Here is a 17,385-nt window from a genome sequence, read left to right on the forward strand (position 1 = left end):
CTTTATTGACACATTCCTGGGGTCAGATACATCCCATGATCACACTGACAGAACCACAGGCACATAGACACGGGCAACAGAGCATGCACAATGTCGGCACTAGTACAGTGTATATCCACCTTTCGCAGCAATGTAGGCTGCTATTCTCCCATGGAGACGATCGTAGAGATGCTGGATGTAGTCCTGTGGAACGGCTTGCCATGCCATTTCCACCTGGCGCCTCAGTTGGACCAACGTTCGTGCTGGACGTGCAGACCGCGTGAGACGACGCTTCATCCAGTCCCAAACATGCTCAATGGGGGACAGATCCGGAGATCTTGCTGGCCAGGGTAGTTGACTTACACCTTCTAGAGCACGTTGGGTGGCACGGGATACATGCGGACGTGCATTGTCCTGTTGGAACAGCAAGTTCCCTTGCCGGTCTAGGAATGGTAGAACGATGGGTTCGATGACGGTTTGGATGTACCGTGCACTATTCAGTGTCCCCTCGACGATCACCAGTGGTGTACGGCCAGTGTAGGAGATCGCTCCCCACACCATGATGCCGGGTGTTGGCCCTGTGTGCCTCAGTCGTATGCAGTCCTGATTGTGGCGCTCACCTGCACGGCGCCAAACACGCATACGACCGTCATTGGCACCAAGGCAGAAGCGACTCTCATCGCTGAAGACGACACGTCTCCATTCGTCCCTCCATTCACGCCTGTCGCGGCACCATTGGAGGCGGGCTGCACGATGTTGGGGCGTGAGCGGAAGACGGCCTAACGGTGTGCGGGACCGTAGCCCAGCTTCATGGAGACGGTTGCGAATGGTCCTCGCCGATACCCCAGGAGCAACAGTGTCCCTAATTTGCTGGGAAGTGGCGGTGCGGTCCCCTACGGCACTGCGTAGGATCCTACGGTCTTGGCGTGCATCCGTGCGTCGCTGCGGTCCGGTCCCAGGTCGACGGGCACGTGCACCTTCCGCCGACCACTGGCGACAACATCGATGTACTGTGGAGACCTCACGCCCCACGTGTTGAGCAATTCGGCGGTACGTCCACCCGGCCTCCCGCATGCCCACTATACGCCCTCGCTCAAAGTCCGTCAACTGCACATACGGTTCACGTCCACGCTGTCGCGGCATGCTACCAGTGTTAAAGACTGCGATGGAGCTCCGTATGCCACGGCAAACTGGCTGACACTGACGGCGGCGGTGCACAAATGCTGCGCAGCTAGCGCCATTCGACGGCCAACACCGCGGTTCCTGGTGTGTCCGCTGTGCCGTGCGTGTGATCATTGCTTGTACAGCCCTCTCGCAGTGTCCGGAGCAAGTATGGTGGGTCTGACACACCGGTGTCAATGTGTTCTTTTTTCCATTTCCAGGAGTGTATTTACACATATACTGGCGACGTGTTGCCATTGGGTCCTTCCCACTCTAATTTCCATTGAACAAATGACACCAAATGTCCAGACAGCCATTGGTGAATGTTGAGATGTGGTTATTCTATTGGCTTTGTGCAATCTCTGTGCATCATTGGTGGCTGTTGATTTTGACAGTGCTTTTCATCGGGTGCAACATGGTTATCTCTCTACTGTCATGGAGCAGATGGGCTGTCCAGCTGCCTTTACTGATACCCTTCTTCATCTCTATGTTAGCGTCTGCTCCCCTGTCCAGGTTAATGGTCATATCGCCAGGCCAGTACTGATCTGCTATTCCTCACATCAGGTATGCCCGCTATCGATGCTCCTCCAAGATTTGCACCTTGAACCACTTATTGGGAATCTCACAGTCCACTTGTCAGGATTCACACTGTGGCAGTAGATGTTCCACTGTTATTCCTATGCACACGACCTGTTGCTGCTAGTACACTCACGGGAAGAGACCACACACACTCTTGACCTGATGTCCTCGTACGGGGATATGATGGACAGTGTTTTGAGCATGTCGAAATTTACGGTGACGCCAGTCGTCCGTGGCCTCACACGAGTAGAATTGGTGCCTCTACCCTGCATACAGAGTTTCTGCTATCTTGGTATCGTCTTTATGTCCACCACCTGCCGCACCACAGCAGTCAACTTCCAGTGTGCCCTCCAAGTCACTTGCACGACTGTTTAGCAACAGTGCCTCTGTTGTCTTGATGTATTGCAACATGTGGAATATCTGAATGTTCATGCAATTTCCAAGCTTGTGCACATAGCGCAGGTCCTTCTGATGTCGCCAGCGATTGGTCGCAGCCTGCAGGCTGCGATGGGCTACTTCCTGTTGGCTGGTATCATTCATAAGGTCAAATACGGCACACCTGCGCTCCCCTGAAATGCCAGGGGACTTGGACTCACCAAACTCATGTACCGTGGTGTGGCCTTACATCTGAACACCATGAATAACTAGTGGTTGGGCACAGGAAACCAACTCATGTAACAACTCTTTGATATTTACCATACTGGCTTCCATCTCCCCACTGGTGTCAGTAGGACACGTTGCGGCCGTACTTGCACATCTGTCTGACTTCTTCAAGAACATTAACTATGTACATGTGGCCTCCCATGCACACATCCCCTATGCTTGAAAGATTTATCCGTTCAATTTGTGGTATACTTCGCAGCAGTGTTGAGATCAAGTATCCATTAAGAAGGTGGACTGCAGTATGGCGCAACCATCATCAGCAGATCTACCGGACATCAGTCCGAGTGACATGGTGTCAGGACACCTGTGGAAAAGTCGCCACTGACAAGAGTTTACATGTAATTGGTTTGATGGACACTCCTTTATGCTTCAACTGTCACTCGGTGGATGATGACGCTTATTGCAAAACTTGCACTGGTGTTCATGAACTGTGGATGCTGAGGTAGCAAGCTCTTTACTGTTTCCTCCATGCCCCTTCATCTGTGGTGAAACTGTGTACTTCCATTCCCCCAGAGGACGTGTGTTTCCCTGCAGCCAAGTCTCGTGCGCTTGTCTGGGTCAATTGATGTACAGTCACCTACTTTTATGGAGATGGGGACAAATGGCAGCTCTGTGGTGATTAAACGACATCTACGCTACCAAGTCTGTTTCGCCAGTGAACTCCGTGGGAATTTGTGCATTCCATTGCTCAGCTGGAGTGTGCTTGGCACAGCCAGAGGGGTACTTCTAGCCCATGGTGGGCGCAGCGCCTGTTACTACATTGTTTTTGTTCTTCGTTTCTCCTCTCCCCTACCTACCACTGCTGTGACACACAGTGGAATTTCATGATTACAACTGACTGTCCTTTATTGCCAACGTCCAGTTGGTTGGTGATGTTGGAGACTGCCCACTCTGCAGCCCCCTCCCCCACCCTGTTATCGAGTCGAAGTGCCCCACACGTGCTCATCTCTAATCTAGCATAGTCCCCATCTTCTGTCCGCTTACAAGGAATGGCCAGTTTCCACTATTTTCACTTTCTGATGTTATCTGCTGATCTGCTGTATTTTTTGGAAATAAAGTTCTCATTTTCCCTTAAAAAATGGTTCAAATGGCTCTGAGCACTATGGGACTTAACATCTATGGTCATCAGTCCCCTAGAACTTAGAACTACTTAAACCTAACTAACCTAAGGACATCACACAACAGCCAGTCATCACGAGGCAGAGAAAATCCCTGACCCCGCCGGGAATCGAACCCGGGAACCCGGGCACTGGAAGCGAGAATGCTACCGCACGACCACGAGCTGCGGACTTTCCCTTAAAAAAAGAAAACAAGCGGTCAAGGTATTAGATTACGAGACTGCTGCTCTGTGTTCGATTATTGGTCGTGGCTTTCGTTTTCATCCGATAAAAAAATATGGTTAACGTCGCTGCCTTGGATGCAAAAGCATCTGGGTTCGATTCCAGGTACCGCCTCAGATTTTTCCTGACGTATGGAGACCTGGTAGGGGGTCCACTCAGCCCAAGGGTGGCCAGATGAGAAACTGCTTGAATAAAGAAGCAGTAGCATCATCAGGATTCATGTACTGGCAACAACAGATGGAGGATTTGGCGACGTGCTGATCACATGACTCATGATCATAATTGCTCCTCGTACTGCCTTGTAGGCAACAGTCGGAACAAGCCTAAGGACTAATCGGAAAGTGGTGTTCATTTATTTTATTAGAAAAGTCTCTTTTATTTACCACATCATACACACTAAATCATTCTTAAATGGGTTTTGGAGTAAAAACTGACATGTAGAAATACGGGGCCGACTCTATATTAATCTTGGGAAAAAAATTCAAATTCCTTGGTCTGAAATCAATTTTAAAAATTCCAAACTGGAAGTCAACAATCAAAGCTCAAGGAACGCATTTATTAAATCAGCATGTCTCGTTGTCTCCACTTTGTTCAAGCTACTTTGAGAAACACAGTCTCATGAACTATCTTTAAGTGCTCCAAGTGGTGTTTGTCATGCGAGAGTGTTACTTATTAACTGAAAACACTTACGTTCCTTGATTAATTTGAATCATCACTACAAGAATAAAAAGCGATTTGTGAGACTTGTATATTCCTTATCACTGTACACAGAAGCATGGTTATGTGTCCTTTCTGAAACCAAAGCCCAATATTTGGATTTCAGTATTCTTTCAAAATCTTATATGTATGAGGTTGTCGTCCGTGATATTTCTAGTGTGATTTTACGAAACCTGAAAAATCATTTCTGGAACCGGTCTTCTGTTCTGTCAGTTAGATCATCTTTCATCGTATTAGTCATCTGAATGAAAAACTGAACTAATTTGTGCATTGAATCTTGAGACAGGGTCATTAGATTAGACAAAAAGGGTTCAAAAAGGAATCAAACAAGTCACAGAAATTATCAATAATGGGCTTAATCAATTTGTTTCTAATAAAATTTATTCTACCAGATTTTTCTTGAGCGACGACTTCCCTGTGATAGGTCCTTCACAGTGGCATGAAAATCAGGACATCGAAAACGCTGTGTACATATTATTAAACTTATTTACAAGAATGAGAAACAGAAGCTGTACGTGCTTCAGGTTGTACCTCAGTAGCGCCATAAGTTTGTAGACCGTAGAAAGAGACTTTATCAAAGAATAAGAATTTTCAAATGAAAGTTTGTTTTCTCATCACATTTGCCTCACAATCGCGGTAAAGAGTGGCTTCATATAATGCTTGTTGTAGAGTCAAAGTCAATACAGTAGCATTACCAAATAAATTGAAAATAATAAATTTGTTGTTTAATCAGCGACTTCTGTACACTATTTATTGAAGTGAAAAAAATGTTTGTTGATTGTGAGGTTTTTTTTTTCCTAATGTAGTGGCCTGGGCATCCCTTATACTTTTCCTATTGAGCCCAAAGTGCACACAGCTACTTTTTGTGTGCAAAAGAACCAAACTGCAGAGTAGCGCAACGAAAAAATTCGTGCTTGAATGATAGAAGCCACCGTACTTGCCACGTCAGGGGACGCTGGTGGATTCTCGAACCGCTCAGCGGCACCATCTGGATAATATCCATACTACGCGGACATACCAAAGCTGACACTGTAAAAGAATGTGCGCATCACCTTCTTCCACCACAGGAAGCTGAACATACATTGCTTCTTTTAGAGGTCGTTCTGACTGACTAAGGCATTCTTTATAAACTGTTGAATCAAATGCGAAAGTGCGTACAGTAATAGCAGTTACAGAGTGCCATCTACTGTGATTAGCATAGTTAACTTTTGAAGTACTATCAACATTCTTAAATAGTGGATATAGGCATTGGGAGCGGTGAACAGCACTCTACGTGACTGAATAACACAGCCTTCTAGCAACCCTGGTTCAAATGGCTCTAAGCACAGGGGGCTTAACATCTGAGGTCATCAGTCCCATAGACTTAGAAGTACGTAAGCCTAACTAACCTAAGGACATCACACACATCCATGCCCGAGGCAGAATTAGAACATGCGACCGTAGCAGCCGCGTGGTTCCGGACTGAAGAGCCTAGAACCGCTCGGCCACAGCGGCCGACGCTGGCAACCCTCTGCTACAATACTGTCATAGTGTTGAGTAACTAATTGTTAAAATACGATGACCGTTGTTACAAATACCAATCATGTCGAAGCCAATACCATAGTTTACATGATTGTTGGAGTCAATACAGGGATGCCACAATGTGGTCCTGAAACAGTTTCTAGTAAATCTTGTTTTCCATTGTTGTCCTGCGGTCTGTTATTAATAGTCAGTGTGTATTAGCATGATGTGTGGACGACTATGCAAAATGAGTGTGCAGGGGGCTCTTGTGTTTGTGTTGACATGGATTAGCTTGGAATGCTGTGACAATAGTGGGTTGTACCTGGTACCACAATATCTCCTCCCACAGACTGATCGCGATCAGCAATGTCACCCAACCTGACTCATCTTTGGTCAGGAGAGATTGAGATCGTCAGAATAGGTATACGAAAATTGTTCTCAACAGCACAGATCCAATATTACTCTTCTCCTTCATCATGCTCTGTATGCAAAGATCTGACTTCATCATGAGGCCCTTGAACTGTTGCAAAGTCTTTTCCATCGAAGAACGTCAAAAGTAAATGAAACCAAAGTGAAAATGAAGTTGAAGTTTTTTTTTCTTTTCTTACTAAACAGTCAGAAATGACAGTGGGTGGATTTATTTCTACTGCAAGGTTGTTTCAATCAAGTCGTACGATAGCTGACGTGCAACCCCACACAGAAGCAGCTTCTATGCAGTTAAAAACTGAAGTAGAAATAGGAACTGGCCCCTCCCACTGGAGCCTCGAGTCCTCCCTCGATCATGGTGTGTGTTGTTCTTAGCATAAGTTAGTTTAAGTAGTGTGTAAGTCTAGGGACCGATAACATCAGCAGTTTGGTCCCTTAGGAATTCACACACATTTGAACATTTTGTGATAAATAGGAACGGTTTCAAAAAACCGTGGATAACCAGAGAGGAGACGCATATTTTACTTCGCTAAAGTCGTCTTACACCGCCCTTCGTGGGGAAGAAGACGAAATCGCGTTACGCATTAGTGCTCTGTCAAAATGTAACAGGTTCGGATCCTGATGTCTGACAGTGTTGTTGCTGACTTTTGACTGACAAGTTGAGGACAGGTAACCGTGTACATTACCTGATCATAAAAAATATGCCAATTAAATAAAGAAAAGTAAAGTGATCATCAGTTAGAAGGTATTTGCTGAGGCACTACTGGGATGTACGAGGGTCACTCCAAAAGAAATGCACACTATTTTTGTAAAAATACAGTTTTTATTCTGCATGTGTGAAAGTTTTCCAGTGTGTAGATACATCCTTCCCACTTGGTTTCAAACTTAGTTCAACCTGTTCCCGTGAGTGGGGCCGTCACAGCATGTCTTCAAGATGGCTGCTACACTTGACGTTCGTCAGAAGCAACGTGCTGTCATAGAATTCCTGTGTTGTGAAAACGGGACAGTGGGAAACATTCACAAGAGGTTGAAAAAGGTGTATGGAGACGCTGCTGTCGATCGCAGTACAGTTAGTCGGTGGGCAAGCAGGTTACGTGATGAAAGCGGCCACGGCAATATTGATGATTGTCCTCGCAGCGGCAGGCCTCGTACTGCACACACTCCAGACAATGTGCAGAGAGTGACTGCTGACAGACGCATCACAGTGAACGAATTGTCACGTTACGTTGGGATAGGGGAAGGAAGTGTTTGCAGAATACTGAAAGTGTTGGCGTTAAAAATAGTTTGTGCCAGGTGGGTTCCCAGGATGTTGACAGTGGCTCACAAAGAAACAAGAAAAACGGTATGCAGTGAACTTTTGGAACAGTACGAGAATGGTAGAGATGAATTACTTGGAAGAGTTGTGACAGGTGATGAAACATGGCTCCATCATTTTTCACCGGAGACGAAGAGGCAATCAATGGAGTTGCATCATGCAAATTCACCCAAGGAAAAAAAAAATTAAAACCACACCTTCTGCTGGAAAAGTTATGGCTACGGTGTTTTTCGATTCCGAAGGACTCTTGCTTGTGGACATCGTGCCAAATGGAACCGCCATAAATTCCGATGCATATGTGACGACACTGAAGAAACTTCAAGCTCGACTCAGACGTGTTCAATTACATTAGCTAAAGCAAGATGTTTTGCTATTGCACGACAATGCACAGCCACATGTCAGTCAAAGAATCATGGAAGCGATCACAAAACTCGGACGGACAACACTGAAACACCCGCCTTACAGTCTTGACCTGGCTCCGTGTGACTATCATCTCTTTGGAAAACTGAAAGACTCTCTTCGTGGAACAAGGTTTGAAGATGATGACTCCCTTGTGCTCGCTGCCAAACAGTGGCTCCAACAGGTTGGTCCAGAATTTTAGCGTGCGGGTATACAGGCGCTGGTTCCAAGATGGCGTAAGGCAGTTGAGAGTGATGGATATGATGTGGAGAAATGAAAATATTGTTCTTAAAGGATGTATCTACACACAGTAAAACTTTAAAACATGTAAAATAAAAGATGGATTTAAAAAAAAGAATGTGCATTTCTTTTGGAGTGACCCTCATATGACCACTTCTTCACTGATATGAGAACCGACATACCACGCTAGTTTAGGAACAGCTGCACTATAACGTGCATTCCAAACCACAGGGACGCTTGATACACACTAGCGTGCGGGGCGAGAGGTGGAAAGACTTCGTGCACACAGGAACATTGTCGAAAATGATTGTCTTTGCGGTCTAGGTGTTATGGTGTTGGGAGGTACAATGTTACATGAGCGAACTGCCTCCAAATCGTCGAACACGAGACGCACACCGGTCAACGTTATTATGCCAGTGTACTCCTTTCCAATGTGTGTCTTTTCAGGGGTGCTTTCGGCCCTGGCTTCGTTTTTATGGATGACGAGTCGCGACCGCATCGAACAGCGTAGCTGGAGGAGCTCTCGGAACAAGAGGATATCTGGCTAATGGACTGGCCTGCCCGTTTCCCCCAACTTAAATCCCATCGACCACGAGTGGGACGCGTTGGGGAGACGTACTGTGCATCGCTCATATGCACACTACTGGCCATTAAAATTACTACACCAAGACGAAATGCAGATGATAAACGGGTATTCATTGGACAAATATATTATAGTAGAACTGACATGTGACTACATTTTCACGCAATTTGGGTGCATAGATCCTGAGAAATCAGTACCCAGAACAACCACCTCTGGCCATAATAACGGCCTTGATACGCCTGGGCATTGAGTCAAATAGAGCTTGGACGGCGTGTACAGGTACAGCTGTCCATGCAGCTTCAACACGATACCACAGTGCATCAAGAGTAGTGACTGGCGTATTGTGACGAGCCAGTTGCTCGGCCACCATTGAGCAGACGTTTTCAAGTGGTGAGAGATCTGGAGAATGTGCTGGCCAGGGCAGCAGTCGAAAATTTTCTGTATCCAGAAAGGCCCGTACAGGACCTGCAACACGCGGTCGTGCATTATCCTGCTGAAATGTAGGGTTTCGCAGGGATCGAATGAAGGGTAGAGCCACGAGTCGTAACACATCTGAAATGTAACCTCCACTGTTCAAAGTGCCGTCAATGCGAACAAGAGGTGACCGAGACGTGTAACCAATGGCATCCCATACCATCACGCCGGGTGATACGCCAGTATGGCGATGACGAACACACGCTTCCAATGTGCGTTCACCGCTGTAAAAAGAACCTGGATTTATCCGAAAAAATGACGTTTTGTCATTCGTGCACCCAGATTCGTCGTTGAGTACACCATCGCAGGCGCTCCTGTCTGTGATGCAGCGTCAAGGATAACCGCAGCCACGGTCTCCGAGCTGATAGTCCATGCTGCTGCAAACGTCGTCAAACTTTTCGTACAGATGGTTGTTGTCTTGCAAACGTCCCCATCTGTTGACTCAGGGATCGAGACGTGGCGGCACGATCCGTTACAGCCATGCGGATAAGATGCCTGTCATCTCGACTGTTAGTGATACGAGGCCGTTGGGATCCAGCACGGCGTTCCGTATTATCCTCCTGGAGCCACCGATTCCATATTCTGCTAACAGTCATTGGAACTCGACCAACGCGAGCAGCAATGTCGCGATACGATCAACTGCATTTGCGATAGGCTACAGTCCGACCTTTATCAAAGTCGGAAACGTGATGGCACGCATTTATCCTCCTTAAACGAGGCATCACAACAACGTTTCACCAGGCAATGCCGGTGAACTGCTGTTTGTGTATGAGAGATCAATTGGAAACTTTCCTCATGTCAGAACGTTGTAGGTGTCGCCACCGGCGCCAACCTTATGTGAATGCTCTGAAAAGGTAATCACTTGCATATCACAGCATCTTCTTCCTGTCGGTTAAATTTCGCGTCTGTAGTACGTCATCTTCGTGGTGTAGCAATTTTATTGGCCAGTAGCGTATATCGAGCTATGTTACTTGGCAGTGGCACATCAGGCGAAAGCTACTTTTGTACACCGATGTATTTAACATACATAGAATATCGTAAAAAGAGGAAATCAATGCAAGTAACGCAGAAAATCCTGATTTTCAACCCAGGATCTAACCCTGAACCATGCGGTCTATAATCTGGAACTTTAGAGTCTCCGAGGCACTCCGATTCGACTTCTAGAATTTTAAACGTCTGTGTAGTTTATTATGAAGTGGGGGCTTAAGGAATTTTTGATCATAATCAATTTGTAGAATGGAAATGAGGCTGAGTAGCGCAGCTGGTGAAATTTCAGGACGGTAACGTATAACCTCGGAGGTTCTACTATTTTATTCTGCCAGTACTTAATGCGGCGTTTAGTGCTTGTAAAATTCCTTGTGTGGGTAAAATGACAAGACGCATTATGGGTCACATTGCATGTTTAAGTTCGGGTTCCTCCATATCTAGCTGCGAAGACTGGTTCACTGCCAGAGGAAGTCACTGGTCCGTGCCTAATGAAGCATAGTGGTGCTGAAACAACCCTTGTGTTGATCATTACTTCCCTCTAAGAATCATTTATTCTGTGGGTGTAATAGAAACATTAGCAAGACAAAAAACCGTGAAGGAAGTCGTAGTTCAGGAATATATGGATGCTGCCTGTCCGTTGCAACTGACTCATCGTATTCGGGAGGAGCGAAGTTGAAATCCCCATCCGAAAATGCATATTTAGAGTTTACCTTGGTTTCCACTGATCGCCTATGGTGAAAATCGGGAGGTTTCCTTCGAATAGGTCACAGCAGATTTATGATATGTCATCAGCCCATCCGACTTGTCTCTAATGATCTCAGTTTAGTTGGGATGTAAAACTCTAATCTTCCTTTAATAGTTTGTTTCGCCTCCAAGTTACAGCAGAATCAGAGACTAAGTGTGAGAATTAGAAACTGGGCCAAGGCTGGTGATAGTCGAAAGATGCTTTACGCGAGGGCACAAAAAAGCAAAACGAATTCTGAGGAATGAAGTTGTTCATTTCGAGTGTTCTCTGAGAGTCATTAGTACGTTTGTGAGAATAATCCTACTTTCGCTTAACATATAAATGTTTTATAGCTAGTTACCTCGCCAACATGGATAGTGCTACTGGCACGGTGCTCATCTGGCCATTTCCTGTGAGGAATTCTCCCGTCCTGTCCTGACTGGCCTCCTTTCTCTTGCGGCAGCCGTGGTAGAGCCCAATGCCCGTAGATACAGCCAGCATCCCTCCAAACACCAAATAGTCCGCAACCGAGAAGAATTGCGTCGACTGGCTCGCAACCCCCATGCTGAGATCTGGAAAGAACCGGAGACAAATAGCAAACGCTGTGCTGTGGAAGGAACTGTCAGAATAGAGCTTCGACGGCCTAAGAAACATTCCCACATTTACCGCAGCAATGCTAATCCGTATGTATTATAAAAATAATTGTACGTACCTGTATTTACGTATGTCTGTAGGTATGTATGTTCTACATCTCCTCCTAAACAATTGGACCGATTTCTACCAAACTTGGTGCACTTGTCGCTTACTATTTGCAAAGAATCACTGATGGGGTAATAGCCACCTACCTATCAGAGGGGTGGGGGTGGAGGTGAAAAACCAGTGTAGCGAAGGGCGCGAATAACCATACTTTGGTCATAAAGTGTTTGATAATGAAAGTACTTAGTGACTTGCGACAAGCTTTACACATAATATCAAACCTTTAGAAAACTTTTTCTTGCTGACAACCCAAGCAAAATGATTAAAGCAGAAAATTTTATCGCTTACAACATTTTCACTGTTCATGCCGTAAAACTGCCGCATGAAGCATGACGTTTTAATCTATTACTTCATTACTTCTAACCGTATTAGCGACACATATTGCAGACAGTTTTCACATATACCACTAAACGTACCAGCAAAATTATATCATTGTACGACACATAGTTCAGGAGATACTACGCCATAGCCATTAACAGAGATGCGTGAATAACTGCCGGAACATGTATCACGTTTTAATTTGTTATTTCGTTACTACTAGTTTTCTTCGCAAAACATTTTGCAGGCAGTATTCACATATTATACTGAATGTACCTACGAAAATATATCGTTCTACGACACAGTTCAAAAGATGTTACGTCAAATACTGAGATGCGAGAAAAACGGCTGCATCATGTATGACGTAATATATTACCTCTTTACTGCTAACTCTATTTGCAATACATTGCCGGCCGGAGTGGCCGAGCGGTTCTAGGCGCTACAGTCTGGAACCGCGCGACCGCTACGGTCGCAGGTTCGAATCCTGCCTCGGACATGGATGTGGGTGAAGTCCTTAGGTTAGTTAGGTTTAAGTAGTTCTAAGTTCTGGGGGACTGATGGCCACAGCAGTTAAGTCCCATAGTGCTCAGAGTAATTTGAACCATTTTGAATTTTGCAATACATTTCGCAGACAATATCCACATACGGCGCTGAATGTACCTACAAAAAAAATCACAGCATGACTCATAGTTCATGAGGTATGGCTAAATTGTTCAAATGGCTCTGAGCACTATGGGACTTAACATCTGAGGTCATCAGTCCCCTAGAACTTTGAGCTACTTAAACCTAACTAACCTAAGGACATCACACACACCCATGCCCGAGACAGGATTCGAACCTGCGACCGTACGGTCGCGCGGTTCCAGACTGTAGCGCCTAGAACCGCTCGGCCACCCCGGCCGGCCATGAGATATGCCGTCACAAACAGTGAGATGGCTGAAAAACAGCCGCGTCATTCAAGGTGTTTAAATTTATTACTGCGTTGCTACTAATTCTATTCATAACATATTTCGGAGGTTGTAGGTACATATACGAGGTGCATTCAAGTTCTAAGGCCTCCGACTTTTTTTTAAATTAGCTACTCACCCGAAATCGATGAAACTGGCGTTACTTCTCGTCGTAATCGCTCTGCAGACATACACATTTTTCACAACGCTGACGCCATGATTCCATGGCAGCGGCGAAGGCTTCTTTAGGAGTCTGTTTTGACCACTGGAAAATCGCTGAGGCAATAGCAGCACTGCTGGTGAATGTGCGGCCACGGAGAGTGTCTTTCATTGTTGGAAAAAGCCAAAAGTCACTAGGAGCCAGGTCAGGTGAGTAGGGAGCATGAGGAATCACTTCAAAGTTGTTATCACGATGAAACTGTTGCGTAACGTTAGCTCGATGTGCGGGTGCGTTGTCTTGGTGAAACAGCACATGCGCAGCCCTTCCCGGACGTTTTTGTTGCAGTGCAGGAAGGAATTTGTTCTTCAAAACATTTTCGTAGGATGCACCTGTTACCGTAGTGCCCTTTGGAACGCAATGGGTAAGGATTACGCCCTCGCTGTCCCAGAACATGGACACCATCATTTTTTCAGCACTGGCGGTTACCCGAAATTTTTTTGGTGGTGGTGAATCTGTGTGCTACCATTGAGCTGACTGGCGCTTTGTTTCTGGATTGAAAAATGGTATCCACGTCTCATCCATTGTCACAACCGACGAAAAGAAAGTCCCATTCATGCTGTCGTTGCGCGTCAACATTGCTTGGCAACATGCCACACGGGCAGCCATGTGGTCGTCCGTCAGCATTTGTGGCACCCACCTGGATGACACTTTTCGCATTTTCAGGTCGTCATGCAGAATTGTGTGCACAGAACCCAAAGAAATGCCACCTCTGGAGGCGATCTGTTCAACAGTCATTCGGCGATTGCCCAAAACAATTCTCTCCACTTTCTCGATCATGTCGTCAGACCGGCTTGTGCGAGCCCGGGGTTGTTTCGGTTTGTTGTCACACGATGTTCTGCCTTCATTAAACTGTTGCACCCACGAACGCACTTTCGACACATCCATAACTCCATCACCACATGTCTCCTTCAACTGTCGATGAATTTCAATTGGTTTCACACCACGCAAATTCAGAAAACGAATGATTGCACGCTGTTCAAGTAAGGAAAACGTCGCCATTTTAAGTATTTAAAACAGTTCTCATTCTCGCGGCTGGCGGTAAAATTCCATCTACCGTACGGTGCTGCCATCTCTGGGACGTATTGACAATGAACGCGGCCTCATTTTAAAACAATGCGCATGTTTCTATATCATTCCAGTCCGGAGAAAAAAAATCGGAGGCCTTAGAACTTGAATGCACCTCGTACTGCTGGATGTAGCTGCTAAAGTACATCGATGTGCAGCACACAGTTCAGGAAATGTGACGTCATTAACATGAAGACGCGTGAAAACGTAACTGCAGGGCGAAATTCGCTAGAGACGCAGGTGAAATATGCGTCCAAATACGTGTGAAATACATTTGAGATGTGCATATGCGGACAGGACCACGAGTAAAAAGCTCATCCTAAATCTCTGGAACGATTTCAACCAAATTTGGTATGCATATCAGTTACGATATGGAAAGTTATTCAGTAGGGGTAAGAACCGCCAGCCTCCTATTGAGGTTACCGCGATAACGTGGAGAGAGACAGTGGGAGGAGATGGACAGACAGTGTGCGGCCCGGAGGACATGTACACAGATAGGATGGAGGAGAGGATGAACAGAGAGTAGAGGGCAGTTGACAGGCAGAGGGGAGAGGAGATGGATATAGCAAGGAAAGGAGATGGGATTGACAGAGACAAGGTGAGGAAGAGATAGGCAGAGAGAGGGGAGGAGGAAGTGAATAGAGAAATGGAAGAGGAGGAGATGAAAGGGGAGAAAGAGAGGAGGAGATGAAAAGGACAAGGGGGAAGAGGAGGCAGAGAAAGAGAGTGAAGAGGAGTAGGTGGAATTAGAGGGGGAGGAGATGGACAAGGGGGCAGGAGATGGACAGAGGGAGAAGGAGCAGAAACTTCCTGGCAGATTAAAACTGTGTGCTGGGTCGAGACTCGAACTCGGGACCTTTGCCTTTCGCGGGCAAGTGCTCTACCAACTGAGCTACCCAAGCATGACTCACGCCCTGTCCTCACGGCTTTACTTCAGCCAGTACCTCGTCTCCTACCTCCAAACTTTACAGAAGCTCCCCTGCGAACCTTGCAGAACTAGCACTCCTGAAAGAAAGGATATTGCGGAGACATGGCTTAGCCACAGCTTTGGGGATGTTTCCAGAATGAGATTTTCACTCTGCAGCGGAGTGGGTGCTGATATGAAACTTCCTGGCAGATTAAAACTGTGTGCCGGACCGAGACTCGAACTCGGGACCTTTGTCTTTCATGGGCAAGTGCTCTACCAACTGAGCTACCCAAGTGCGAAAGGCAAAGGTCCCGAGTTCGAGTCTCGGTCCGGCACACAGTTTTAATCTGCCAGGAAGTTTCATATCAGCGCCCACTCCACTGCAGAGTGAAAATGTCATTTTGGAGAAGGAGCAGTTGTACAGTAGAGGAGCAGTTGGACAGAGAGAAAAGGGAGGAGGTGATGGACAGAGAGGTGGGCGCAAGGAAATGGACAGCTAATGGGAGGAGTGGAGAAGGTGGACAGAGAGAGGTGATGGAGGAGATGGACGGAGAAGAAGTGAAGGAGGAGCTGGACAGAGAGAGGGGTATGATGGTTCAAATGGCTCTGAGCACTATGGGACTTAACAGCTATGGTCATCAGTCCCCTAGAACTTAGAACTTCTTAAACCTAACTAACCTAAGGACAGCACACAACACCCAGTCATCACGAGGCAGAGAAAATCCCTGACCCCGCCGGGAATCGACCCCGGGAACCCGGGGAGGGGTATGAGGAGATGGACTAATGGACTGGAATAAATACATGCCCAGGCAACGCTGGGTTCTCAGTTAGTTACAAATAACCGTGGACCGTTAGTCCAAAAATGTCCGAGAACGATTTTATTCCTGGCGAATAAGCGACATCAGCACAGTAACTACGGTGGCAGCTTGAACTAACCATAATAAACAACAGGTATGTATTCGACCTGCATTTTGTGGAAAGGCGGTGCTAAGTAGTCGAAGCGTGACCGTAGCGTGTCAGCGTTCTTGTGGCAGAAACCGCATTGGAGTAACATCTTCAAATCAAATGTTTAAGGTATTCTCCAGAATGTTCTGAAGAAGAGAAAAGTGCGTGCTAAGTTTGCCCCGCCCACCTTGACTTCCCGACAAAAATAACGATGCGTGGTCGCTTGCCGCGACTTAATTGAGACGCAAAACGCGGACAATTCTTTTCTAGAAGAAATCATCAAGGTTGATGAGACTTGGTGTAATCAACACGAATCTAGCACAGAGCGATTAAGTGCAGACATTCACATGGAGGGTCAACGCTTCGAAGACATAATCGACATTCAAGCCAAAGTGAAGCGCGAGTTGAACAATATCCAAAAGACTTTTCCGACAATTTCACAAAGTTGTATGAACGTCCTGTGCCTTTTACTCAAGAGGGGGGTAGACTATACAGAAAACCTGAAGCGTTTAAATCATCATCTTAACTTTTCTCTATTTTTTAATTAATCTTGTCTTGAAACTTTTTAGACTAACTGTACATAACTGCAGCGGAAGTACATATTTTAAGAATATACTTCCATTCTTTTTGTAACCGGTACTATTATTATTTCATAGCAAAGTCTTTACATACAATACACACATAAAAACACATTCATATATCTAAGAAAAGAATTAGAACCGTAACCAGTATGTATACAACTATTCAATACATCTTGAAAGTAGGCTGCTTAGGTTTTTATGTTGGTAACGCCACGTAGTGCTCATTGTTGGAATATTCGCTAGTGTAGTGTTGGGCAGTTGTATATGAACAGCGCGTAGCGTTAGGCAGTTGGAGGTGAGCCGCCAGCAGTGGTGGATGTGGAGAGAGAGATGCCAGAGTTTTGAGAGGTTACTATAAGCGGACGATCTGGACGTGTGTTCGCCAAAAAAAGGAAATTTGTAAAGATGAATGTCTTGAATTGATATACAGGGTGTTACAAAAAGGTACGGCCAAACTTTCAGGATACATTCCTCACACACAAATAAAGAAAAGATGTTATGTGGATATGTGTCCGGAAACGCTTAATTTACATGTTAGAGCTCATTTTAGTTTGTTCTT

At 45.9% G+C, this 17,385-nt stretch overlaps 1 protein-coding gene across 3 annotated transcripts in view; it reads right to left on the bottom strand.

The window, feature by feature from the left end:
* The window catches only part of LOC124555441 (sodium-coupled monocarboxylate transporter 1-like), a 370,650-nt gene that overhangs the window by 110,081 nt on the left and 243,184 nt on the right, over nucleotides 1-17,385 (bottom strand). For all 3 annotated transcript variants that reach the window (XM_047129349.1, XM_047129351.1, XM_047129350.1), the window contains exon 2: nucleotides 11,449-11,659. In XM_047129349.1, coding sequence (XP_046985305.1) covers nucleotides 11,449-11,659 — 211 coding nt within the window. The remainder of the gene's footprint in view (nucleotides 1-11,448; nucleotides 11,660-17,385) is intronic.

This window comes from Schistocerca americana, chromosome X, assembly GCF_021461395.2.
Source record: "Schistocerca americana isolate TAMUIC-IGC-003095 chromosome X, iqSchAmer2.1, whole genome shotgun sequence".
NCBI classification, from domain to species: Eukaryota; Metazoa; Arthropoda; class Insecta; order Orthoptera; family Acrididae; genus Schistocerca; species Schistocerca americana.